General features: G+C 44.3%; 1 protein-coding gene across 1 annotated transcript; it reads left to right on the top strand.

Annotated features, from left to right (window-relative positions):
• Nucleotides 1–8652: 8652 nt before the first annotated feature.
• On the top strand, nucleotides 8653–26008 carry DDX3X (DEAD-box helicase 3 X-linked). Its single transcript, XM_071430287.1, has 17 exons — nucleotides 8653–8826; nucleotides 10910–10967; nucleotides 11948–11998; nucleotides 16649–16772; nucleotides 17946–18089; nucleotides 18172–18271; nucleotides 18798–18933; nucleotides 19289–19374; nucleotides 20012–20110; nucleotides 20185–20345; nucleotides 20520–20664; nucleotides 20780–20924; nucleotides 21234–21415; nucleotides 21506–21623; nucleotides 22057–22213; nucleotides 23055–23182; nucleotides 23483–26008. Exons 1-17 carry the CDS (start codon nucleotides 8782–8784, stop codon nucleotides 23563–23565), a joined length of 1962 nt encoding a protein of 653 aa, XP_071286388.1. The 5' UTR covers nucleotides 8653–8781; the 3' UTR covers nucleotides 23566–26008.
• Nucleotides 26009–26674: the final 666 nt, after the last annotated feature.

Genomic DNA, 26674 nt, shown 5'->3' with positions numbered 1-26674 from the left:
TGGACTCTGCTGCTGTCAGCAATGGAGGGATCCCCATTTGGATGGTCTGACAAAAGGATGTCTCATTCTCTGTCTCTCCTGCCTCAAGAGGAAGTGAGCCACACACAGGTGAAATCAGCAGAGTTGTTAGTGCTGGAAGTCGCACTGCTACTTGTACTACTGGAGTTGTTCCAATCAGAAGCCCAGTCAGGGTGAGTGGAGTCCAGATCCCACTCCCCAGCCCTGTCCCCACCTTTCAGGCAGGCCCTGCAGGAGGCTCAGACTAACAGAGAGATTCCCTCTGCTGCCATTCCCCAGTGAGGCCCGAGCAGTGCAGCTCTTCAGCCCCGTTCACAGACAGGCAGAGCAGATTCCCCTGGCTCAGTGAGTGCAGTGCCCATCCTTGCAGGTATAAAAGGGCAGCATGCAGCCATCTATATAAAGAATGTTCTTCAGATGGGTTATGTATAAACTGCCTGCTGGCAAGGGTATCAAATGAAGGCTGAACATCAGAGACCTTTAGGCTATTACGAAATATGACTCATGGATTAGTTAACTGCCTGTCAGATTTTCCATTATGAAATTTAACCACAGCCCATATCTGCACAGCAGCAACACCTGTAGAAGTGCAAACAAACAAGTGGTTATATATGCACTCACACTGAAATGGGTCAGAGGATGTGCTATGGTATCAAAAAAATCTTTTCCCTTATTAATGAACTATTAGCTAAAGAACAAAAATGAGAGAAGGGGGAAAAATGCTGTGGGAGTAAAAAGCCATTGTTCTGAAGTTCCTGTTTGCCAAAAAATCTGCAAGATAAATCTTTACAGTTCAACTGTATCAGATGAATTAACATAAAAATTCCCCTCTGCAGAATATCATTATTATAGCCATGATGAATATCTGTGCTTCCTAATCCAAGCATTTGCTTTTCATGAGCAGAAGTCAAAAAGCAGCTATTCCTGTTCTAGAAAATTACTATTTACACACTAAACTAAAAAGGAAGAATGTAATAAATTTTGTTTCTGAAAATCAGAGAAAATATTTAGCCATTTGTTGGAAGACCCTCATAATTCTCTCAGCTGGTTGTTTGGAGGTGGCTGTAAATTCAGAAAGGCAGAAGATGTGCTCTGAAGGTTCACCATGGGAAGTACAGCTTTTGACCTGTGTGTCACTGGGTTGACTCCACAGGTGAGAGAGACTCAGCTCACCTACTTTTAGGTGTCTTCTGTGCCTATCAATGCATCTGAGCCTGTTGCCCTGTAGGCAATTTAAAGGTATGTCTTATCTCATCTATTTTAAATATCTACCTTAGGATGAGATGATTCATGACCTCAGTGTCTTTTCTTGCTGTGGCTATATCAGGGGCTGGAGGTGACTGGCTTGGCTGCAGAGCCTTTCCTGTGGCCAGAGATGAACTCTGCCTGAATGTTCTGCCCTCACAAGGCCAGCAGTTTATGTGAAATGAGTTGGTTAACACAGCTCCTTGCTATGCAATGGTTTGTCCATATCACGAAGCCACCACCACATCTGGCACAAATGAATGCTAGCAGGCTGAAACAGCCTAGAGGCTACTGATTAAAGAGGAAACCTGAGCCACCTTGATGGATTTCATCATTACATCCTATTCTTGCCTCTAGAGATGTTCCAGATCACAAGGTAGGCATGGAGTTCTCACTCCTCCTACCACCACTGTGGCATCTAATCTGTGAAGACATAAGTCTCCATTTCTATGCCTGTCAGTCCAGCTCATTCCATAAACACTACATTCATTTAAATGCTAAACTGCTGCTCTTCAAGAAGTTCAGAAGACATAAACTGTAAGGCACAATGAAAAACAATTCAGTCTCAAGAAGCAAAGTCTGAAGAGGGACAAAATAGCAGCATACAAATACATAAAAAGCAACTGCAAAGAGGAAGGAAATAAACTATTCTTCCTGTTTACTGTGGAGACAAGTTACCCCACAGTGAGGTGACATACAACAAGCTGTGCAGCCACTGCTCACAGCTGAACAGCAGCATTTTCCCCTCTTTTAGAGCACGGGGAAGCCACCAGGAGCTGCTGTCTCCCAGAGAGGCAGCAGCAGCTCCCACCTCACTGCAGGCACTGAGCTGCCTGCCTTGGAAAGGGGTGGGAGGGTTACAGCTCCACCGTGTCCGTGGGTGTCTGCAAGGAGCTGGGAGCCCTTGGCTCACTAGGCAGCTTTTCAGTCTCAGCATGAAGCAGGGGTTCCTTCCTCACAGCTGGGGAGCAGTGGCTGTGGTGATGTGCCAGCATCCTGGGGTCCTGCCCCTCAGGAGAAGCCAGTCAGGGTTGGGAGCCCTCCCCCAGTTTGGGGATGCAGTTGGTATCCTGGAGATCCAGTCTGATGAGCATCCACCCAGAGTGGATGGATATATTTAGTCTTAAGGCAGTGTGATGGACTAGATGTCTCCAAAACCCTTTATCTTTAATTATTTAAGTGGAAAGGTTGCAATAGGAACACTGAAGCCTGAGCTAAGCCTCTTAAAAGGGAGTGGGCCAGAGCTCCAGCTGTGTGACCTGCACTGCTGACCAAAGCCAGCAAGAGGGACAGGGTGGCCTTTGAAGACCCATCCAGAAAAAGAGAGACTTTTCTCCTGACAGTAGATTTTTAAATAAAACCTGCCTTTTAGATGATAGATTCTTTTTCTGCTGCCATCTGAAAGATTATGCTTCTGGGTGCTCCTCTTTACTACTCCTTGTTCCTCTATAGGAAACACTGCTCCAACATGGTATAAACAAGGTGGAAAGCATTAGGAGACGTGGGGATGAGGGGGAAAGGGGAAGAAAGTGATTTAATTTAAAATAAAACCAGAAACAAAACAGGTTTCACTCAGACATATTCCTATTCTCACACTCACAAGAGCAGCCACCAGGCACCAGGCCAGCATGTTTAAGCCATTTAACCAAAAATTCAGGCAACATGAAGTTTGTGCCCAGGTAATGGATCCAGGATCTGTGTGATACCATAGAGAACTCAAGGGATGCCAGCTCTGAAGTCCTGGATTATTCTTGGATTGGTGACTATGCAGAGGGTTTGGATATCTTTTTCTAGCTCTTTGGAACTGTCAGTATCTCCACCTGTCTCAGCTCTGGCAGTTGTCAGGACTAATCACGTTTTTTCCACATCTGAATGCCCTGAGAGACAGCAGGTCGATGCCCTGTGGTCTTGATGACCTGCTAACCTGGTGACATTAACTCAGGCCACCAACCTTTGTATTACAAGTCCCTACACCACCCCCATTCCCTTGCTGGTGATCCTTTCCCTGCCAAATGACAGAACCAACACTGCAGCAACTGGGAGGAAAACGGGAAGAGGGACCTTCTTTCCCCTTTCTCCCAAAGACCAGTGTTGGCTTTGCCTCATGGGCTTCATGGTTTGTCCTTTCAGTTCCTGGCAGGGCTGTGGGGAGCTGGGGGTGTCCTCAGGACCCTGACAATCCTGCCCTGACAGGCATTTCTGAGCTGTCAGAGTCACCCTCTCACTAAGGAGCAACACTGGGCATTCCTCAGATGGCTGAGGCCACTCTCTCAACCCAAGCACTCCTGGCAGCTGCAGCACACTGCACAACCACCATCTGCAAGGGTCAGACCTTGCCAGGTGCTCACCCCTGCACACCAGAGGGGAGAGTGCTGGCAGGTGGCACTTGGTCAGTGAGGCTCTGAAGGGCTTTCAAAGAAGACTCTAATGTTACATTTATGTTACATAACATAGAAGTTGCACTTGGTATTTAGAAATGGTAATTAGAAAAGGCTTACAGAAACTGAAATGAGAAACATTAGTGCCTCCTTCAAAGTATAACTGATGCTGATTAATGTAGGAGCCATCTTGACTAGGTGCCTGTTTTGATTTAGGCAATTAAGAGCTTACTAGTTCAAACCAGTTCACAATGAGAATGTGAATCCAAGATTTACTGATGTGCCTCTTTTCTTTCTTCTTGCTGCTATGAGTTTCTCTTCTTTTGTCTTCACCTTCTCTTTTTTGGGCTTGCCTACAAGAGAAAGGCATACTCATAAAGTTACAATCTACTTGTAAACCAATAGTTAACTCCAGGCATTCACTCAAAGAGGGGCAGTAGATGGATACTCATGACTTTGCCATATTGAACAACATCATACTGAATTTTATTTATTTTTTTTTTTGCAAAGGACTCAGTTTTTAATAGCTACATGAACAGAGTGGAAGGAAATATCTTGCACAGAAGCAGCAGTTCCTACTTCTGTTCTGTGAGTGCTGTGGATTGGGCTGTCCCAGTAGGGAAAAAGCCCCAGTGGGCAAGAGCTGCTCCAGAGCCCGAGGCAGAGCAGCAAGAGCAGCAGTCACCTGGTGCTGTGCTACCCTTGTCCAGCAGACTGGGGCTCCTGCAGAGATCAGGACCATCCCCCCAGCCTTTCTTCCCATTTGGAGGTTGCAATCTGCAGAAGGAGCTGCTGGACTCTCTTTGTTCTGATGTAGGAAAATGTACAGCTTTGCAAGTTCTTCCTGCTCCTAATTGACCTGATCTAACCTGAAATAAGCCATTTGTATTCCTGCAGAGGAATACCAGGGACTCCACGTGGCTTTTTGCCCAGGTTTAACTTAATTTCTTTAAAGCAAACTGCAAATTAATAGTAGTGTAACTTTCCTGTGCAGGCAAGCCCTTAATCTAATTGGAACATGTAAAACAGCATTTGGGAAGACAAAGCAGTGCATAGACTTGGAGAGTGAAAGAGGGAGGCAATATAATTTGGAGTCCAGTGGGGATGATGTAGAAATCTGATTGCAGAGAAATGAAAATTATTAAGGTTTTTAAAATCCAAGCTAGCAAGGAGTCTAGGGATGCAAAAACATAGAGCCCAACTGAGAAATTTTCAGTGTTCAGAGAATTGCCACATTCTCTCCATTCATTCTTCCACTGGGGCAACAACCCTTGTCATTTTAGTCAAAAAACATTCTCTCTTCCATCCCCTAGAACTCTGAGTCCAAATTCATGGCTTCACTTTCCCCTGTGTCTGATCCTCATGTAACAAGACATATTGCTCATATGTCTTGAACAATGTGTTCAAGAAATATGAACAAAACTATGCTTGTACTTCCTCAGTTCTCACAGAAACCTGTGACTGCTTGATCTTGTCACTAAACCATTACAGAAAATGAAAACAGGACTTCAGTAAAGAAAGAAAAAAAAACAAAGGAGAGAGACAGAGAAGCCTTGAGTGCTGCCTCAGATAAAGACTAGTGTATGTTTGAAGTGATTAAATCTTTTGTGTGTGCCCTGCTCTAGAGTCATAACTTATAAAATTTCCTGATTCTGTCTCTCCTTTCAGCTAAGAGTCCCTGCTTTCTGTAAACAGTCTTTTGTGGTTTTTCAAGACAAGATGAGAATTTCTTTGAAGCTTGAAAACAAACTCCAGGCATCTCTTTGGAGAATAATCATGAATCTGCTCTCCACTAAGCCCCCTCCAACTGATTGTGTGCATTCCACCTACCAGTCTGGGAACATGGAGAGACAAGGGAAGGGGAGCCAGCAAGGCTTGGGGGGCAGCACTGGCCAAAGGATGAGCAGCTCTTAATCAGATTGCCTTCAATTCTTCATGTGAATTAAAGGCATTATGTGCTAAGATTGAGGATAGAGGTGTACTCAGCAAAGGCAGTGATAGTTCAAAGTGGTGCAGCATAGGGGAGTATTTTGTAAGAATTCTGTCAAATGTTGTCCAAGCACAGTTTAGTAATCACTGGCAATGCCAGGGAGAGGAACCATTGGCCCCACACATTGAGTAAGATTCTACCTTTTGATGCTGAAAAATGTCCACAGAAATTCAGGAACTGATCAGATGGAACATGTGGAAATTATGCTGCTAAAGACAGATCTCTGATATAAAGGAGAGATATTTACTGTTGACTAAAGACTGTTTCCAAATCCCTTTGCTAATTTCTGGCTGGACACCATTAAATTTATATTTTGATTACCCTACCATCTTACAGTATTAAAGACTCACAAAAATACAGTATGGGGTCTTAGCTTCATAGGCAGCTGTGTAGAACAAGAACCAAGTCTTCACTACTGTGACTTGAGAATTACATCCATGGTGGGATCATTTTTTATCAGACTCTGGATGTCTGAGCTGCTTTACCATTAGTGAAATACCTCCTTTCTTTAGAAGTGAGTCCATAGCTGTGTACAGTGAGAAATCTGCTTGTTAAGATGTTCAGCAGTGTAGGACCTGTTGATAGTTTCAAAGCAGATAAAGAAACTCACGTACACAAGGTCAGTGTCTGTCAGCATTGGGTAAAACACTCAAAAACTCAGATACAACTTCATAAACACTGACTTCACAGCACACATGGCTTGGTGGCAGTGGGTGATATTGGCTTCCTAACACAACCTCCTTAAGACTCAGAAAGTTGCATTTTGTGCTGTTTTGGGGCTTTCAGTGGAGCCTTTCAGAACCCCTGCCAGATGGGGCTCTGCAGGTGAAGGAATACCAGATTTGGGAACTTGCTGGGATTTAAGAACTCAGTGTCCAAGAGCCCAGCAGTGTCAGCTTTTGAGGAGTTTTGGTTGAGCCCACTGGCAAAATCTGAGTTTAACATGAGCAGGGCTTGTGAGGACTCTGGTGTTGACTCAAGTGCTCATGAGCTGCTCAGCTTCCTCCAGGGAATTGTGTCTGAGTCAGCTGTGGGAGAATTAAAAGTGAAACTGAGAATAGTCCTGCTTAGTGCAGATGGCAACTCAGAGGGAAAACTGACTTCCCCAAGAACTGACTTCCCTGACTGCAGGATCAAGGTTTAAATTGCTGTGATACTTCTAAAACAGCAAAGGATAAATTAATGTAATTTTCTAATGCATATGAGTTATCACAAACAATGCCCTTGTTTGTAAAACACTGCAGACCTTGCAGGGATGTAAAGGGAATGGCACCATTGTTTAGAAGTTAGAATTGTCTGCAAAGTTGTAAGAAGAAAAGGAATTAAAAGTATTACTTAAAACTTGCTTTCAAAAAAAAACCACCCCAAATTTGGGCTTACATCCAGTAATAGCTTCTTAAAAAATACAGAAACCTTTTCCTTTTAACTGTCAGGAAGCCTCAATGAAGAAACCTGTGAGCTTTTAGATGATATAAATAGGTGCACCTGGGGAAGAAACACAAGCATAAATCTTTAACTCTGGAGCTATAGCTGGCTGGAGAAATATTATGGAAGGTGAAAGAAGAGGACTGGTAAATATTTTATTTAAGACTAGAGCATCACAGAATGGAGTGATTTGTCTGTGAGGAATATGTGTTGTTCATTCAAGCGCTTGTTTGTAGATATTTAAATCTTAAATGTCGTTTAAACCTTGTCTCATAGTGACAAAAACTTCAACAACAGTTTCTAACCTATTTTTAACAATTGGGCCTAATTTCTGCATCAGGAAGACTTTGGCTCTAGAGCTCCAATTTTAAGGGCAGGAAAAACCTAGGCAGAGATGGGCTGTTGAATGTGTGAGTACTGTGGAAAAGTCCTGTCTTGTCTTGAAATCCCATGACGAGTCATCCTTCTGGAGAATGGGTCTTCCCTGTGGTTTTCTTCTTGGAAGAGGCAGGAGCCTGAGGAGGAGGAGGGAAATGGAGGAATAATTGCAGTGTGAGGATCAAGGACAGCCCAACCCCGAGTCCTTTTCCCTGTGCTCTCATGGCCCCGGCCATGTCCTGATCCCTAAGCACGTTCATCACTGCTTTTACTGACCCAAATTCAAGGAAGCAGCTTTACTATTCTGTGTCAGCAGGCTGTGAGAGAAGGGAATGGGGTTGTGTTTTTTTTTCCCTAATGACAGTTTAATGTTAACTATTTGACAGACACTTAGTCTAAAACTCCTGATGAATCCAAGGTATGGCTATTTATGGATGCAGAGATAGCTGGCAAAACTGACACTACAGGGAAAACAAGGGCAGTCCTTTGGCACGTCAGTGTGTTTGATGGCTGAGGGGTTTGGAGAAAGAGCTGATGAAGATGTGGCGACTACCGGAACCCACCAGCAGTGCGCTGGGGTGAGCGGCTCACAGGGCAGCAAGCACAAGGGACGGTCTGAGCCCTGCAGAGCCGCCGGTTGGTGTGTCCAGGCCTGCTCTAGGGGCAGGCGGGGGAGGAGGGAGGCCGGTGTGTTTCGGGCACAGCCGCCCCTCCTCCCCGCCGCGCCGCCATTACGCGCTGCGCCACTGCCCACCGAGGGGGGAGCGACAAGATGGCGGCGGCGCCCGCCCACGTGACCCAGAGCCCGCCTCCTTCTAGAGGCCTCTGGGCCGCGCGCGCGCGTGGTGCGCTCTCGCGAGAGCGGCGAACAAAAGGACAGCGCGGCGCAGGCTGTGTGTTGGGGTGGGGGGGGAAAAGTGTGTCGTGATCTCGCGAGAATTCGCCGCCGCTCTCCTCCCGAGCAGAGCCGGGCGGGAGCGGGGGGAGGGGAAACCTCGCGGTACCGCCGGGGACTCGGCGCGGGCCCGGCGCCCCGAAGTCTCGCGACAGCTCCGGGAGCGCGTCCCTCACCAGCCGCTGGGCTGCGCGGAGTTCTCGCGATAGCACCGGGAAGGGAGGGCGGCGGAGGGGGGGGGGGGGGCGGTCGCCGTGCGCGCTGAGGTCAGCGCGCGCGGCCGGGCGCGCGGGGGGCGGGGCCTATATAAAGGCCGGGCCCGCGGCGGGGGGGGCTCAGTCAGGGCAGCGATTCGTGGCGGAACCAGTGACACCCACGGCAGCGACCTCCCGGCCCAGCGGATCCCCATTTCTCGAGGCGGAGCGGGACGAGCCCGAGACCGATCTCTCGTTATGAGTCATGTGGCGGTGGAAAATGCCCTCAGTCTAGACCAGCAGGTGAGGGACGAGAAGCGGAAAGGCCGCTCCGTTACCCGGAGGAGGCGCGCGTCGGAGCTCTTGGGGCAGGGAGGGCGGCAAGGACGGTCGGGAATCTTCGCGCGGGGCTCCGCTCCTCGTTCCCCGGCGTTGGTGTCGCAATTCCCCCCGCGGTAACCCCCACCTCCCCCCCTGCGCGGCCTGTTGTGGCGCACTCGGTCGTTGCGCAGTTAACGCCGTGCGGCGGCCCCGCGCCGCGCCGGGCCCCCTCCCGCGGGGGTGCGTTGTCCCCGTGGCCGGGGCAGCGTTGCGGGGGTGTGGGACCGCCGGTGCCGCCTGGCCCGGCCCCGGTCCCGCTTGGGCCCCGTGGCCCCCGCGCCGCGCTCGGACCCGCTTTGTGTGGGAGCGCCGGGAGCGGCAGCGGCCCCCGGCGGCCGCAGCGGGAACTGCAGCGCGGGGGGAGGAGGAGGAGGAGGAAGGGGCGGTCAATGGCCGCCATTGTGCGGGGCGGGGGAAGGGGACACACACACACGACACCGCGCTTTGTGTGACGCCCCTTCCCCGGGGAGGCGGCGCTGGCGGCCGCCTTTGTTCGAGCTCCGGTGCTGCCGGGCCCCGGTGACGCAGTTGGGCCTGGAGTCGTGTTGATCCGCACCATTTTTTTATTATTTTCTTTACATTCCTGCATCCCCCCGCTCCCTCCCCGCGCTGGGCGGGATCGATGGTTATCTATGGTTATCTAACCCTCGGGCGAGGCGGCGGGGGCAGGAAGAGCCCCATCTGCCCGGGGGGCAGCGCTCGTCCTCGGCCTCTCCCGCGAAGTAGGTCATGGAGACGATCCTGCCCTCCCCTTTCCCTCTCCCTTCTCCCCCGCGCTCCCCCCGCGCCACACGTGACGGGCGCCGGCAGCCGGATTAGCCGCTCCCGCTGCGCCGGGAATCCAGCCCGCAGTGCCGCACTGAGATGGCGCCGGGGCTGCGCCACCGGGGCCCCAGGCAGCGCCGGGGAAGTGTTGCCCCCACCGCGGGGATCCACTGAGAGAAAATTCATCCATCGCTTCTTGCTGATTGTGGAGAGCCTTTCAAGTGCTGTTAAAAATGAGAAGAATTCTTGAACGCTGCGTTGATGCTTCGATCAACTAGAAAGATGGCGTTTTAAGTGGTAGCTCTAAAGAGGATGTTGCGATGTCAGCCGTGGGAGAATTCGTAAAGAATTAAACGCTCCTGCAGCTGGGCGCCGGAAAGCACAATGCATCGGAGTCTTTTGCTTTGGACTAATTCAGCTCATGTTGGAAAATACCTCTGCGCAATACAAAATTTATTTGTATTTAAACATGCCTTATTTTTCTGATACGTGTTTATAATCCCTGCCATGCAAACAAACAACTGTAATAAGTTGGTTCTTAAACTTTATTGGTTTCCCGCTGCTTTCTGCTGAAATGAGTCCATATTGTGTTTGACTTAACACCTCTGAGCGGCACACCAGCACTGCGTAAACTGAACATCTGTTGGGTAACTTTACTGTGAGACCGAAGGCTATAAAGGCTATTGTTTTTTTTGGAAAAACACCCCAAAAAAACGTGTTTGCCGAAGATGTCGGCAGACATCACCTAATGTTTTGGGAGCAGTAGTTGCCTCAAGCGTGAAGACTGTAATGTCTCACTAGTGTTAATGCAGCTGAAAATACCTTGAGTCTCTACAAGTAAAGTGCCCAATTAAATTGGCATTACTTCTGCTGAAGTTTCTGTAGCAAAAAAAAAAAATTGTCAGTGACCCAAATCCGAATGCATTTGACTGAAATAGACTGAAATTCAGTTTTATTTAAAAGGGCTTTTTAGCCTGCAGGTAGTGTGAAGCAGAAGTCTGTGGTAGTGATTTGGTGGGTGTGAGATACTCTGCTGGCCTTGCTGCCCGTGTGGGTGTCTGTTTATTGGTGGTTATAAAAACATTAAACATGATACAGCCTGAGTAATAATAGGAAACCTAATTTGGCACGATATAAAAAAAAAATTTGCAGTAGCTTGTTCTGATAAATTAAAGGGTTCTTTTGTATCTTAGCATAAATTCATGGTACAACATGTTGATACTTGTCTTATTTCTTCTAGTTTTCTGGTCTAGACTTGAATTCCTCAGACTCTCAGAGTGAGGGAAGTTCTACAAGCAGTAAGTACATGCAAATTCTCAAGCTTACAAACACACTTTTAGAAATGGGGGCTTGCAGCTGTGAAAAGCAGTTTCTAAAGCCAAAGTTTACAGAGACTGATGAGGAAATAGGAGGTTGCCAGTTAAGCTTGCTTTGAAAACATTGTGTGTTTGAGATAGAACCACTTAATTTTGTAGTGGTACAGTATGTGTGCACATTTCTGAGGCACTTAATTAGCTGGAGAGAACTCAGTGTTCCAGTTCTGTCCCAGATTGTCAGTTGCCTCTCATCTGAGGCCACTGACTGTAGTAATGTGGTGATTTGTCTTCTTAAAATGCCAGGTGTAGAGCAGGAATGTCAACTCTGCTGATCTCAATTCACTGAATAGAAAGTGATACTGATATACAAGGCTTAAGTATATTAGGAGGGGAGAGTCTTCCAGGAATTCACATTCAGCTTGTGGCTGGTATTTTCTCATTCATGTTGCTTTAGCAGACAGATGTTTCTGGATTGTAAATGAGGAATGCTATTCAGAGGCAGTTCGTTGTGGCTTCTGGTTTGATCTGAGCTGAATGGAGGGGATGGGTGAATTTAAAGGGAAGGAAAAATACTGGTAGTAGTACTGTGAATGCCAGTACTTGAATGTCACAGTAAATACCTTGAGCTGCTCAAGTATCTGGCACCAGCTTAAGCCTTAAGGGGTTCCAGGAAGACAGGTTTTGTCCTAGACACTGTAACACCCATAAATGGGTGTGGGATTTGGTCAGGAACACAAGACATCTGTGCCTTAAACCAGCTGTCTAAGTGTGTATGCAGGACCTTTAAACTTCAACTGAGAGCATGCTACCAAGTGCTGTATTAAAGGGTTCTTGTTTAAAATGCTGCAAGAGGCCTTAAAGGCAGGTGTTATTACTAAGCAGAAGCTGTTGTTGATGAGATGAGCATTTCAGGGTGTGCTGACCCCACGGGCCTGTAACACTGCCTCTCTTTTGTCCTTCAGAAGGCCGATACATTCCTCCTCACTTGCGGAACAGGGAAGCTTCAAAACAGGGTAAGTATCAGAAACACTGTGGCAGCACCAAACTGGCTCTGGCATCTCCAGGAGCAGGCTGTGGGGGTTCTGACAGTACTGCTGAAGGCAATTACGCTCACTGCTTGACTGTCCTTTTAGTGTGCTCTTCTAGATCCCTTCACCAACTGATAGCCTAAGCTCAAGTTCAGTATCTAACTGATGAAATACCGTCTGGGTCTGTGTAATGATTAGCTGTGACTGAAGCAAGATGGAGTCTCCTGTCTTAACTTGCTGTGTAATCTTGAGTGTTGGTCTGAATGGATTTTGTGGGTACTAGTTTTTCTGCTAGTGACTGTGTTGTGGAAGTCACAGCAATCAGTTGTTTATTATGAACAAACAGCACAGTTTCACTTTGTAAGTGAATATCTTTACACAAAGAGGTGTCGTCCTTTTTCAACTTCCTGCAGTTTTTATGGTAGCCCCTGGGAGTACTTGCAGAAGGAAATGCAGGCTGTTGGTGAAGCAGACAAGAAGTACATGACCTGTTTTGGTCACATGTTTACATAGGTGTTTATGTTGAGAAACTGCCCTTCCTCCTTCTGTTTGAGTCTCTAAACAGAACAGAATACAGAAGAAACGTTTCTTGGAACACTTCAGTGAAGTAAATCATGACCTTTCTGTGTAAGATCCCAAGGGGGCAGGTGCTGCAGCACATGTTGTCATGTCTGGTGGCTTGGGTGGATATGAGAGAAGCATTTCCTCTATGAAATGCACCAGAGTGCAGCAGCTAAAACACTTCCTACAGTGCTACAACATTAAAAATTGAGGTTTTGTAGCATGGGAGGACTTGGATCTCATCTGTATCTAAAGCTGTAAACTTTCACAGATTCTTCTCAATACTGCAGGAGGATGACTTCCATTATGAGTGGGTGGGAGGGCAGTCATTGTATGCTAATATATCTCACAGTGCTTTTGGAGCTATATCACTTTTAACTCTGACTAGATGAGAAATGCTCCATTCTAGCCTTAAACCAGTTGAAGAAAGAACAGTCTGTTTTTGTCTTGCCTTCATATGTGTCCAAGATATTACTGGGTTTTCTGGGTTTTCAGGTTTTTTTTTTTTTTTTTTGTTTTTGTTTTTTTTTGTTGTTGTTGTTTTGTTTTGGTGGGGTTTTTTGTTTGTTTGTTTTGTTTTTCTGGAGTTGTTTGGGTTCTTTCTTTTGTTTGGTTTGGGGTTTTTTTGTTATGTAAAGAAGCATGGCCTGAAGCACCAAGGGATGAACAGCCTGTTACCAGAGCTGAATGTTCTGGGCAAAGGAGGACTATTGGTTGGCAGCCAGTTCAGTGCTCTTGTTCCCAGTCACACCGACCTCAAATATGAGCAATCTTGCAAGAAACTTGACTTGCCAAATCTAAAGGATTATGCAGGTTTCTCAAAAGCAGGGATCAGCTCTAAGGTGGTTGTGAACATTTGCTGTTCATAGATTTCTTCTTCTTGTATGATGTTTAGTACCTAAGTTTTGTGGGCAAAAGATGCAGTAACCTTGACTTCTACCATGACCTATTATGGGTAGGACTGGCATTGTACTTTCTTGTGTGCAAGATCAGAGTTCAGACATGGCACTGTGGGTGTGATTACATGAGGCTTTTCTGAATACTTAAGCTTCACCTTGCAAGAAGGTAAATAGGTCATGAGACCATAATCTGACCTGTGGCTTGTCCAGTTAATAGAACTTTGCCTGCCAACTTCCCTTGGTAAACATAATAGTCAAAAATTGCCTTTAAACCTGACTGAGTGCTGTACCACTGGCATCTGCCTGGTTTCCTGGGACAGGGTTCATAATTGCTGAATAGAAAAGTTCCAGTTCAGCATCCTCTTGGAAGCATTATGAGTTTGGGCTTGTAAAGCTGAGCTATCTTGTAGGATGATTTGAAGTCTGTTCTGCAGTTGTACTTCCATTAAAGTCATGTTTGCTTCTGTTTACATAACTCAAAGATTCCTTCATTGAGGTGCATTGGAACTTCTGAATTTTGGCTGCTCCTTGGAATTTTTAGTGACAGATTTTTCAAAGCTTACACATGAGGCAGCAGCCTTGCATGGTAGTGTTTAACCACACAACAAACTCTTAAAGCAGCCTTATAAGTGTGGTAACCTGATTGGAAAAATCTTCCACTTAGCTGCAGATCTGTCCCACTAGTACAAATCTATTAGCTTTGTAAGTGGGGAGTAGGGCAGTACAGAACTGCAGGAAATAACAGCCTGCATAAAAATAATGTTCTTAGGTTACTTGAAGGCAGTTTATTTCTCAGCTGTGGCAGCTCAGTGTGCAGGGCTGCCTGGCCTGAATTGTCTTGCTTTCATGAGCTCACCTGGTGATACTAAAGCTTGTTGTCATGTAAGTTTCTTCTTAAACTTCCTGGAAGCAGCTTCTGGATTTTAAACTGTAATCTGATCTATAGTAGATCAAAAAGTAAATGTTAAGAATTCACCTTAAAGGTCTTATCCTCCCTAAAGGAATCTATCATTCTGTTCCTCCTATCTTAAAAAAAAAAAAAAGATTATTGCTACTTTATGTGGCAGGTTTTCAAGTGAGCTGGCAGTGATGAGTGTTACCAAATGTGAATTAGAATACTGGTTGAGGGAGATGCATTGACATCTGTAATGCTGTTCATAGGGGCAAGGAGTACAGAGCTACTCTGGAAGTTGATTAACTTAGTGAGTTCTTATCCCTGCCGTGAGGAAGATGTGCTGGATGGAATCTCTACAGGTTTTTACTTGAAACCAAAAGCATTGACATTTTAAGGAATTTCCTGGTAGTCTTTAAGCAGCATTGTAGTCATTCTCTTCACTTTAGAGGAGTTGATCTCTGGTCTGTTATGGGTTTTCTCAGGGCATTTACTTCCAGTTTTAATTTACCATTTGATGTCTGAAATTCTGACTATTATGCCTGTCATTTACTTCAAATTGACTTGTATGGCCTGGTCTGTGTTCTGTGCTGATCCACAAATAAAGGCAGAGTAGGAATGCCAGACTGAAGGGCCTGGAATTGGTGAAGCAGGATGTGCACACCTGTCTTTGGTGTAGAAGTTGCTGTGCTACCTTAAAGTTTTGGCAAAGTACCAGCTTCAGAAATGAGTTATTCACCTGCTCTAATGAACTAGGTGAATGAGGTTACTTTGTAGGCTATTTGGAGAAAAAAAAATTTGACTCCTTGGTAGAAAATGTGAAATAGTGTCAGTTGAGTTTTTTCACTGTTAAGAAACTACATCTGTATCCCTGAGGATGGCTCTGTCAGTACCACTGCTGTTAGATCCCATGGCAGCATGACATATCCAAATAGTTGTAGTGGCCTGAAAGTTACTCATAATAAAATCTGTATTTAGCTATCTTTTAAACAAGCCAAAAAACCTTCTTGAAATTAATATCTTTAAGGACTAATACTTAAGAAGCTCTTAAAGCACTTTGGAGGTCTTAAAGTGTATTCCATGATCTTGGGTACTAAAACTGAATGGATGGATTGTTTTTGGTGTCTGTTTCAGTTATCCAGACAGAGTTACAGCGAATCACAGTAGTTTTTAAAGTTCCCTTGTGACCTGTACATTTCTGGATTCTGGGTACTAGAATTCTTAATTAAAAAACAGAGAAGCAAGGTGAATGGCACTCTTTAGAGAACATGGAAAAAGGTAGGGTAATTCTGGTAGCAAAACCTTTTCAGAGAGACTGGGCCTAGAACAACCCCTTTCTTTGGAATGAATTTGTTCTGTGGTTGCTGTTATTGTCTCATCAATAGGTCTGGACTGGTTTTGTGTTGTGGAGCTGGCAGAGCATGCTCACTAGAGTGACATTATTTGTTTATCTGTTCTGTTATTTAACTTACTCTCTGCTGGAATCCCATAGCTGAGATCAAATATGTTGCACAAAGTTGGGGAGGTTGGACCTCTGAAAGAGAATTTAAAATTTCTTAGTCCAGAAACAAAGCAATGTTTAAAGCTTCACATTTCTGCTACCTCACAGGCCCTGGTAGCAAAATAAAAGTGAGGTTTTTTTTACTCTGGTATTGGCAAGCTGAGGTGCTTTGTATTCTTTTGAGTTAACATAAGTAGGCACCAGCAGTAGGCAAAGGTAAAAGTGCTGTGGAAAAATACAGTGTGGTTAATTTGTTGTGAAGAGCTTCATATACGTTCTCTGAGTATGGTGCTGTTAGTTATAGTCTGTGCAGATCACATTGCTTTGTGTACTTGCAGGATGATAAAACATTCTAATCTCTGTTTGGATTTCTGATACCATTTATTGATCTGAGAGGCCTTGTTAACCTCCAGAAACTAAATGTGTAGTCAAGGATTTGTGTTGGAGAGATGACATAGATGAGGCTTGGCAAGACTCAGCATCTTAAAGTTTCTTCTGATACCCATCTTTCTGGGGTAGGCAACTGAAATACTTGTACTAAGGCAGGTGCATGTTTTTAAAAAAACCCAACCTGCTTGTGCATGCAGGGAGCAATTCCAGTTCTGATGGGTGGTGAGAAATGCTCAGTCCCTTGTTGAACAAGTCCTAACATTCATGCATCTTGTGTTCATGAAGGAATTCAGTCCTATAGGTCTTTCAGTGAAGGTTTCATGGGCAGAGGTGTTTTTTCTTGCAAAGGCCTGTGCTGTGCAGTGTTTGGCTGAACTGCCTGTGTGTGCTAGGTTTCGATAGCGGTGGCTGGAGCTCCAGGCGAGACAAGGATGCCTACAGCAGCTTCGGCGCGCGCTCCGACCGCGACTCCAAATCCAGCTTCTTCGACCGCGGGACCGGCTCCAGAGGAGGGAGGTGAGTACCCCTTGGCCTGGGTGTGCACACTGAGTCTGCCTCAGCTCTAGCACTGCACTTGTAATCTTGATGTTAAAATTAGGGTTCCAGGTGTGAGCAGCATGAGGTAGGAGGAGCCTGGGAGGGGAGGAGAGAGGGAGAGAACCTTGCCTTTAAAGCTACGTGATGTCAGAGATGGGCAATTTGCATGTTGAGAAATGTGCCCTGTAGTCTGCCACCAGCCACTCACTGCAGCTGTAGTGCCTGGCTGATTTCAGCATTCACCAAAGTGCTAGGTGGGTGGCTACTTCCAGGAGAACCATGAAGAGCTGTTGGGAAGCCCACACAATACATCACTATGGATTTTTTTTTTATTTCAATATTTTTTTCTTGTTTAAAAAGTGTAGTTAATAAAACTGGGTGAGACTCTTGCAGGTTCTCTGCCTTACTTGAGCAGTCTTACACACATCATGCGTTGTATGCACAAGTGTGGTGAGAGTGACCTTTACCGACTACTTAGTAAAGCTGACCTAGTCCTGTATCCAGACTTTTCTCAAACATGATTTACCAGGCCAAAAACTAAACAGTTGAGGTAAGGACTTCTTCCACCTTCTTTCCAAGTCAGTAATACAGGTGAGCTCCCTCTTTATGCAATAATTATATGACATAATGGAGGTATTTGGTCACATGTGCGGTGGGGGAGTAAAGGAAGAAATTGTAGCCCTGGAGGGTTTTGTCTGACATGGGAAACATGTGTAGAATGAGGCAGAGGAAAGGGTGGGGGGAATACAAAATAATGCTGCTTAGGAGGTTTGAACAGAGCTCCCCACAAAGAAATGGCAAAGACTGAGCAACTTGGATTGCAGCTCCACTGGCAGATGGCTGTTTACATTTGTTATGCTTAATCAAATAAAACTGGTGATAAAATGTTCACTGTGTTAAGCTAAACTGAGCTCTGAAATCATGACAGACTCTCCTGTCTGACACAGAAAAATGTGACCTGGTCTGATGGCCAGGACTAATTTCTGTGCTTAGGTCAAGAAGCAAGTGTAGATAACCTGCTGATTCTGAATTGTTCCACAGTTGTGTGTGATATACACAGAGCATACAGTGCTGCATTGTTATGGCTTGGATTATGCATGTCAGTGCCCCCTGTTGCTGGGAAGGGTGGTCTGATTCTCGTGCTGTGTTTAGATACGAGGAGCGTGGCAGAGGTGGGGACTATGACCGGAGTGGCTTCGGCAGATTTGACCGTGGCGGTGGGAACAGCCGCTGGTGCGACAAATCAGATGAGGATGACTGGTCCAAGCCTCTCCCCCCGAGTGAACGCCTAGAACAGTAAGTCATGGAATACTGATTGATGGGAGGGGGTCATTTGATAATTCCAGCAAGTAAAAATACTTTACTCTTTTGTTTTTAGGGAACTCTTTTCAGGAAGCAATACTGGCATTAACTTTGAGAAATATGATGATATTCCTGTTGAAGCAACAGGCAGCAACTGTCCTCCACATATTGAAAGTGTAAGTTTTTTTTAAAAAGTCTGTTTTGCTAATATATCTAATAGTGACTGTTTTGCATGGGTAGCTTTGATGTCTTGATGTCTGGAGTTTAGGGAGGAAGGGAACATTGTCTTCCCTTCCTACAGCTAAGCTGTTTTGCAGAAGAGGGTTGCATATGATGAACTAAGGGAAGAAATTGTGTAAGCTTTTTCAGTTAGCACTCATAGCTTACTTTTTAACTGTAACTTGTCCTTAAACAGTGAACCTCTGAAGAGGTGTGCTGCTGGGGAGCAGCTGCTAAGGCATGGGCAGTGTTACGCTAAGCACAGTGTGTGCTAGTGCAGTCTGCACTTCAGACTTGGCTGGCTTTTTAAGAATTGCTTAGAATACAGAACTAAGTACCTATGTGACTGTAACTTCATAGGCAATTTCTATTTGAAGGGCTTAAACAAGATGTACCTTATAAATGACTTGTTAAACTGAATGTTGTGTTATATGGTAGTTGAAGAGAAGGATTCTGATGTTACTCCTTTTAAATATCTTACAGTTCAGTGATGTTGACATGGGAGAAATTATCATGGGAAACATTGAACTCACACGCTACACCCGTCCTACTCCAGTCCAGAAACATGCAATACCTATTATTAAAGAAAAGAGAGACTTAATGGCCTGTGCTCAGACAGGTAAGTCAGTAACTCTTTGCTGTTTAGTCACAGTAGAAGTGGGGTCTTGTCTTACAGCAGGTTAGAGGTAAAACCTCCTGTGCACTGTAGAAATAGTTGTGTGTTGGGAGCTAATTTAAGTTTTAGTCTTGCATCTTCTTTAGATGTGACTTGACTAGATTTTCTGTTTTTGTCCTGAGACATGTTCATGTCTTAAGCCCCATTTGCTTCAGAGTTTTGGGCTGCTGAGGGTGCTCCAGTGCCACAAGTAGCAGCCATAGTCCAATGCAGGTGTTACTGGGAGTGTGCTACTGATGCAGGGTTAGTGCTGTAGTTGATAGTAACTCTTAATTTATACTGGCTTGTATTCTACTAGGGTCTGGGAAAACAGCTGCATTTCTTCTACCAATACTGAGCCAGATATATGCAGATGGTCCTGGTGATGCCTTGAGAGCAATGAAGGCAAGTATTCAAATACCCAGTCCTGCGAAAGCGATGACCAGTGTCATAGGTTTGGGATTTTTTTCCCTCCCTGCATGAGCTGATGTGTGCTACTGAACACAGTAGCTGATCTTAAATGTTGTCATCATTTTGGTGTGATAGTCAAGCATCTCAGCTTCTTGAAGACTTCAGCTGTTTCTCTTAAAAAATCCAGACTGTGCATTACTTTTTTCCCTACCTGAGGAGTTGGATGCGTAACTGTCCAGTTTTTTTTTTAAATGAATGGTTTTGTTGTTGCATAAGTTTAAAAGACAGTTCCCTTGCTACCAAAAGCTACTTGGTCACACATCAATGTCATGGTAAATTCAGAACAGGAAGTAACTGCTTCTGTGGCTGTTACTTCTCTGCTGCTGAAGTTTGGGATTGCAGTGCTTGTTATAGAGACCAGGGTTGTGCAGCTATTGCCATAGTAACCCACAGCTGAACCTTGGGCACTATAATAGAGCTGTCTTCAGGGGCAGTGCTCAGATTGGCTCTCAGCCATGGTTGGTCTTTCTTAAACTTGATGACCTGTCTTAAATACTGCCTGTAGTAGCTTTTTCCTTTCCCTTTGTGTTTTGGATGCTCATGCCAAGGTTGTTTTTTTTTTTTTCTTCAGGAGAATGGGAGGTATGGGCGCCGTAAGCAATATCCAATCTCACTGGTCTTGGCTCCCACTAGAGAACTGGCTGTGCAGATCTATGAGGAAGCCAGAAAGGTAGATATAACAGTTGATTATTATAACATAGCTCAAGTAGAATTTTTTTGGTGCTAACTTCCTTTGCTTTACAGTTTGCATACCGGTCCAGAGTTCGCCCCTGCGTTGTATATGGTGGTGCAGACATTGGCCAGCAGATCCGTGACTTAGAACGTGGGTGTCACTTGCTTGTAGCAACTCCAGGACGGCTGGTTGACATGATGGAGAGAGGAAAGATTGGACTGGATTTCTGCAAGTAAGTGTTGCTTGTCCATGTACAAATGACTTAAAGCAGGATACAGTTAAGGACCTCAGACTGTAGCTTTTGGACTGTCTAAACATCTAGTTGAGAATTTGTAACCCAGTGCAGACATCGGAGCACAGCTTACAGAAAAATATTCTAAAGATTTTTTTTTTTACTGCTGTTTAGGTACCTAGTCCTTGATGAAGCTGACAGAATGCTTGATATGGGGTTTGAACCTCAAATTCGTCGAATTGTTGAACAAGATACTATGCCACCAAAGGGGGTTCGTCACACCATGATGTTCAGTGCTACTTTCCCCAAGGAAATCCAGGTACTTAACGAGAATTTAAATACTTTAAAAGCTCATAAAGCCAAAGAAATTTCACCTTTGAAAGAAAGGAAAAAGTATTATTTGATTTAGTTTTTTTTCCCCTCCTGCTTTTTAGATGCTTGCTCGTGACTTCCTTGATGAATACATCTTTCTGGCTGTTGGCAGAGTAGGTTCTACATCTGAGAACATCACACAGAAAGTAGTATGGGTGGAAGAGCCAGACAAACGATCGTTCCTGCTTGACCTGCTAAATGCCACAGGTAAAGAACAGATGCAGATAAGCAGATGAGGCAAAATTTACAATAGGCAAATCTAATGACTCAAGCAATAAGACTTTCTATTTATTAGGTGAATGAAAGGGTATTTTGTTGATATGCAGTGATACTAGTTAAATGCCAGTATCAAGTTGATGTAAGGATGTCTGTTGATAAAAAAAGGAAGGGAGGTCCCCAGTGATGTTACTTTAGAATAAACAGGCAGAGAATTGAAGCTGCCTATTACCAGGTTATGGAGTTCATATTTGTCTGTGCAGCTTTTCTTCTGCTAACTTGGGCTTTAATTTTTATTAGGTAAAGATTCCTTGACTCTGGTGTTTGTGGAAACTAAAAAGGGGGCAGATGCTCTTGAGGACTTCCTGTACCACGAAGGCTATGCCTGTACAAGTATCCACGGAGATCGCTCCCAGAGGGACAGAGAGGAAGCGCTGCACCAGTTCCGCTCTGGCAAGAGCCCCATTCTTGTTGCCACAGCAGTAAGTGAAATCTGTAAAACTCAAGCATGTGAGCCTATTTCTTAGCCTGTGAAGTCTTACTGAGATTTGACTGAATCATTTAACCACTAGGTAGCAGCAAGAGGACTGGATATCTCAAATGTAAAGCATGTCATAAACTTCGACTTGCCAAGTGACATTGAGGAGTACGTACATCGCATTGGCCGTACAGGCCGTGTAGGAAACCTTGGTGAGTATCACCTGGGGTTTTCACAGACAGTGCTTCATACCTAAGCTGACAAGTGCAGTCATATAGGCTAAGTAATAAATTTCAAATAAGTACTTGAGAGAAGCATGTGAGCTGCTTTCTGTGACCAAAAACTGGTCACTGCTGTGTAGCCACTGTGGAAAGTTTACCAGTTCCTTTGGGTAATGTTCTTAGTGACATCAAAAGACTCCCTTACTACATGTAAGCCTGGTGTCTGGTGTGTCTGTCAGTCCACATTATTTTGTGACTAGCTGTGGTGGAGTAATGGTCAAACAGCTTTCTCTTTTAAGTAATTGTAAAAAAAAATTGTAAAAGTGTTTTCAGGCTTGGCTCTAAGGAACTGGAATGTGGAATGGGTTTTAAGTGCTGTGGTGTACTTGGATTGTGTGGAGCCAAAACTGAGTATCTCCTTCAGGTCTTGCCACTTCATTCTTCAATGAGAGGAACATAAACATTACAAAGGACTTGCTTGATCTCCTTGTGGAGGCTAAGCAAGAAGTACCATCTTGGCTGGAGAACATGGCCTATGAGCAGCATCACAAAGGAGGAGGCAGCCGTGGGAGATCTAAGAGGTAAGAGGCACAGCTTTGGCTAGAGATGTATATTCGGTCTGTTAAGAGACAGTTCTGTTATTGTTTCTCAGTCTGAAAATACACTTAGAGGATGATAAGTGCAGTAGAAGCTGAGCTTGGTGTGTGCAAAGGTGACAGGGTCTGTCTGGTTCTATCTATTCATAAGGCAGTTAACACATAAAACCTCTTTTAAGCAAGCAGCTAGATACAGCAGAGATAGAATGATGTTATCAAAAACCATTTTAGAACTGTAAAAGCATCTATAAAACACAGAAATGCATACCCCTCCCTGTGCCAGAGATGTACCTTAAGCAGCTGTTCTTATGTTCAGGAGAATGTAATGCAGTGCCTCCTGACAAAACAAGGAGAGAGAAAAGAATGAAGGTGTGAGGCCACTTGTAAAATAGTTCTGCTGTGGAAACCTGAAACACTGTGATAAAAACCTTTGTTTCCTGGCTTACAGGAGCAGGATGAGAGAACATTTTCTCTTAATATAGTTAACATGATCCAACCACATTTGGTTTGGTGTTGAGTTTTTTTTTGTTTTCCATTTTGCAGTATGCTTATAAAATACTCATTGTGTACATCATAAGATGTAGTCATAAATGCATCATTTAAACACTGAGATAGGGTTGGAAATCTTGTAAGAGGCAGAGATTTCACCAAATCAGATCTTTCCAGGTAGCCTTGGGATGCTTGTAAAGTGTGCTCACCTCAGCAGTGGCTGTTGGCCTGCTGAGGTTGGTACCCAGAGTCAGAGCACATGACTCTCAGCGTGTGCAGTGCTCAGAATGCCCCCTGTTTGTTGACCCCAGTGTTTGTTTGTCTCCTGCCTCTGCAGCAGTCGGTTCAGCGGAGGCTTCGGAGCCAGGGACTACCGGACGAGCAGCGGCTTTGGCAGCAGCAGCTCCAGCAGCAGCCGCTCCACCAGCAGCCGCAGCGGCGGGAGCGGCAGCCGGGGCTTCGGAGGTGAGAGGGAGGGGCTGGCCAGCTGCACACACAGTGCTTGCTGGGCTAGAACTGGCTGTGATCTTGGAATAAGAGATCAACTGGTGCTTGTCACGCAGTCTCAGCACGCTGCTTGGATCTAGTGCAGGTTATCTGATTGATGGTTTGATGCTACCTGCCTTTCCAGTGTTGTTTTAATGTTGTGCATTTGGCAGTACTGCTGGGTGGGGTTCTTTAATAGACAGCAGATACCTGGGTTGTTGTGGTAAAGGTGCAAATCTTTAGAGTTAATTAAGCGTCACTTTCTCTTGCCTTTCATAGGTGGTGGTTATGGAGGCTTCTACAACAGTGATGGATATGGAGGAAACTATAACTCCCAGGGGGTGGACTGGTGGGGCAACTGATCTGCTTGCAGCAGATACCCCACCAAACAAGCTAATATGGAAACCACATGTAACTTAGCCAGACTATACCTTGTGTAGCTTCAAGAACTCGCAGTACATTACCAGCTGTGATTCTCCACTGAAATTTTTTTTAAGGGAGCTCAAGGTCACAAGATGGAAATAAAGGAACAAGTAGCCCTATCTCGAAGGTGGTTTTGAAGACTCTTATTGCTGTAGTCAGGATTAACTCCCCTCCCACCCATCCCCACCCAGAAACTGCATTTATAATTTTGTGACTGAGGATCATTTGTTTGTTAATGTACTGTGCCTTTAACTTTAGACAACTTTTATTTTGATGTCCTGTTGGCTCAGTAATGCTCAAGATATCAATTGTTTTGACAAAATAAAAATTACTGAACTTGGGCTAAAATCAAACCTTGGCACACAGGTGTGATACAACTTAAACAGGAATCACTGATTCATCCATAATATTACAAAGAAAAACTTATGCGGTAGCCTGCATTAGGGCTTTTGGTATCTGCAGATTTGAAAAATAAAACATCTTGAAGCATATCAATGCAATTAGTTTCTAATGTGGCAAAACTGTACTAAGTTAAAGTTCTGATTTGCTCACTCTATCCTGGATAGGTACTTAGAACCTGATAGCCTTTAATAAGCCATTCCAGTCATGATGAGATGATGTATGGATACATGCATACATTAAAAGCACTGTTTTTGAAGTTAATGCAAGTAAATACAGCAATTCCTTTTTCAATATTTAGGCAGATCATTAATGTGAGCTAGCCAAATGTGGGCAGAACATTACAGGGAACGTTTAAAGGTCTGATAACTTGAAATAGTTTTTAGGAGAATTCATCTATTTAGACTTTTTAAAAATGCCTGCCATATGAAATTGAAATGGTAGAATGGCTGACCATGGCAGTGATTGGTCCTCCGTAAGGGCCTGACTGAATTTTTGGTCTAATAACGCATGCTAGTGTTGATGTTTTTTGGTCAAGAGGGTATGAACAGGAAGAATTATGCAGCAGGCTTTATTTTAATGCAGATTCACATTACTCTGTTCAAGCTGCGTGGAGATGTTAAACTGGCTTACTGTAGACTTTGTAAAATGGCTCCAGAAGAGTAACAAACAAACCTGAGATCACAGAGGTTGGAAATGTACATAAACTGCACAAGGTTTCAATTCTGCTATTAAAGTGCAGTTTTAGTCAGTTTTAGTTGCATAGGTTTCCATTGTATTTATAGTCTGTTATGCTAAATCTGGCCAAAGATAAGTATTGTCCACCAGAAAAATGCCTCTGCCACTTGGAATTTCTGTGCTAACTTTGCGGCCAGAGCATTTAACAACTAATCTACAGTGGCATAGGAAAATGGCAAAAATCTCCTAAAGTGCAATAGATTTTTTCAAGTGTATTGTGCCTTGTTCTAAAACTTTTATTAAGTAGGTGCACTTGACAGTATTGAGGTCATTTGTTATGGTGCTATTTCAAGTCTAGGTTTAGGCCCTTGTACATTTTGCCCATAACTTTTTACAAAATACTTCTTTTATTGCACATTCAGAGAATTTTATATATGTCTTGTGTGCGTGTCCTTAACTTCCAATCTTATTTTGTCTCTTGGAGATTGAACGCAGCTTGTTTAAGGAGAAGGAAATAGATTCTAAAACTTATTTGGGACCATGGGAATGATAGCTGGGAAGAAAACTATTTGCACACGACAGATTTCTAGATACTTTTTGCTGCTAGTTTTGTGTAATATTTATTGAACATTTTTGACAAATATTTATTTTTGTAAGCCTAAAAGTGATTCTTTGAAAGTTTAAAGAAACTTGACCAAAAGACAGTACAAAAACACTGGCACTTGAATGTTGAATGTCACCGTATGCGTGAAATTATATATTTCGGGGTAGTGTGAGCTTTTAATGTTTAAGTCATATTAAACTCTTAAGTCAAATTAAGCAGACCCGGCATTGGCAGTATAGCCATAACTTTCTGATAGTAAAACAAAAATTGGCAACTTAAAATTAAACATGCCAAGGTTTTGATACACTTGTCTTAAGATATTTATGAAACACTTCTAAACACTGATGTGAAGTGTCCAGATTCTCAGATGTTTGTTGCGTGAGTTTTGTTTAGTTGTGTGTTTTTTTTTTTTTTTCAGTGAATGTCTGGCACATTGCAATCCTCAAACATGTGGTTATCTTTGTTGTATTGGCATAATCAGTGACTTGTGCATTTTAGCAAGTTTTATCAGCCAGCAATATTTTCAGTTCAGATACAAGGATTCAAACCAATATGCAAGAATGGATTTAAACTTGCTGAATGTGAAAATTGAATTTCAAGTCACTGTAGGTTTAGAATTGCTTATTGTATTAGTTTAGATGCTAGCACTGCATGTGCTGTGCATATTCTTGATTTTATTAAAATAAAAAAGTTGAACTGCACAGTCTATTCATTTGTGAAGCGTCACTCCTGGTTTCTGAGCTCTGTAGCCCCAGCAGTCTCATTCACGTGCAGCTCTGGAAGCAGGTGACTCTAGTGTGGCACATGTCAGTGTGGTGGCAGATGGCAGCCAGGCTCAGGGCTGTAGCTGGAATAACCTAAAGTGGCCTGTGCCCCACAGTGCAGGGTTACTGTCAAATGTCAGAGGTGGGACAGACAAAAACCACCTGGGTTTGTTCATTAGGGGAACCAAGTGAGGCTGTAACAACCTAAGTAAACCTTGTGGAGTTGGGCTTGCTTCCTCAGCCCCTGACTGCTCATCTCACAGTTGTCCCTCTGAGTTTCACAGGAGTACCTTATTAGAGAGCCTTAAGTTTTGGGGTCATACCTGTTCATTGTTCCTAGGTATTGAAAAGCCAAAATGAGGTGAAATATTGGAATATCCAAGGGAGTAGAGCAGAAGGATTAGATTCAGGTGTTTCCAGTTTCTTTGAAGTGAGATAAATTCCCTTAATTTGAAAGAAAGTGATTTAGAAAAAGCCTGGGTTTCTAGTTTGGTGCTGAAATGACTGTAGACACTTGTGACTTTCTGGTTGGTGAGTAAGGAAGAGGGTGGGGGATAGAATGTAATGCCTGGGACCTCTGATCCATAGAAGTGTGATGCAGGT

Source organism: Agelaius tricolor, unplaced genomic scaffold (assembly GCF_023055355.1).
Source record: "Agelaius tricolor isolate 1412-34295 unplaced genomic scaffold, bAgeTri1.0.p SCAF_7, whole genome shotgun sequence".
NCBI classification, from domain to species: Eukaryota; Metazoa; Chordata; class Aves; order Passeriformes; family Icteridae; genus Agelaius; species Agelaius tricolor.
Note: the sequence above shows the minus strand (reverse complement) of the source record. Positions and strands in the feature narration are given on the sequence as shown.

What these genes read in the sequence shown, in the direction of transcription:
- DDX3X (XM_071430287.1), top strand. Translation starts at nt 8,782, where the DNA reads ATGAGTCATGTGGCGGTGGAAAATGCCCTCAGTCTAGACCAGCAG. An exon ending in TGAGGGAAGTTCTACAAGCA is followed by an intron (nt 10,968 to 11,947) that starts GTAAGTACATGC and finishes TTTGTCCTTCAG; the next exon opens with AAGGCCGATACATTCCTCCT. An exon ending in CCATTCTTGTTGCCACAGCA is followed by an intron (nt 21,416 to 21,505) that starts GTAAGTGAAATC and finishes TTTAACCACTAG; the next exon opens with GTAGCAGCAAGAGGACTGGA.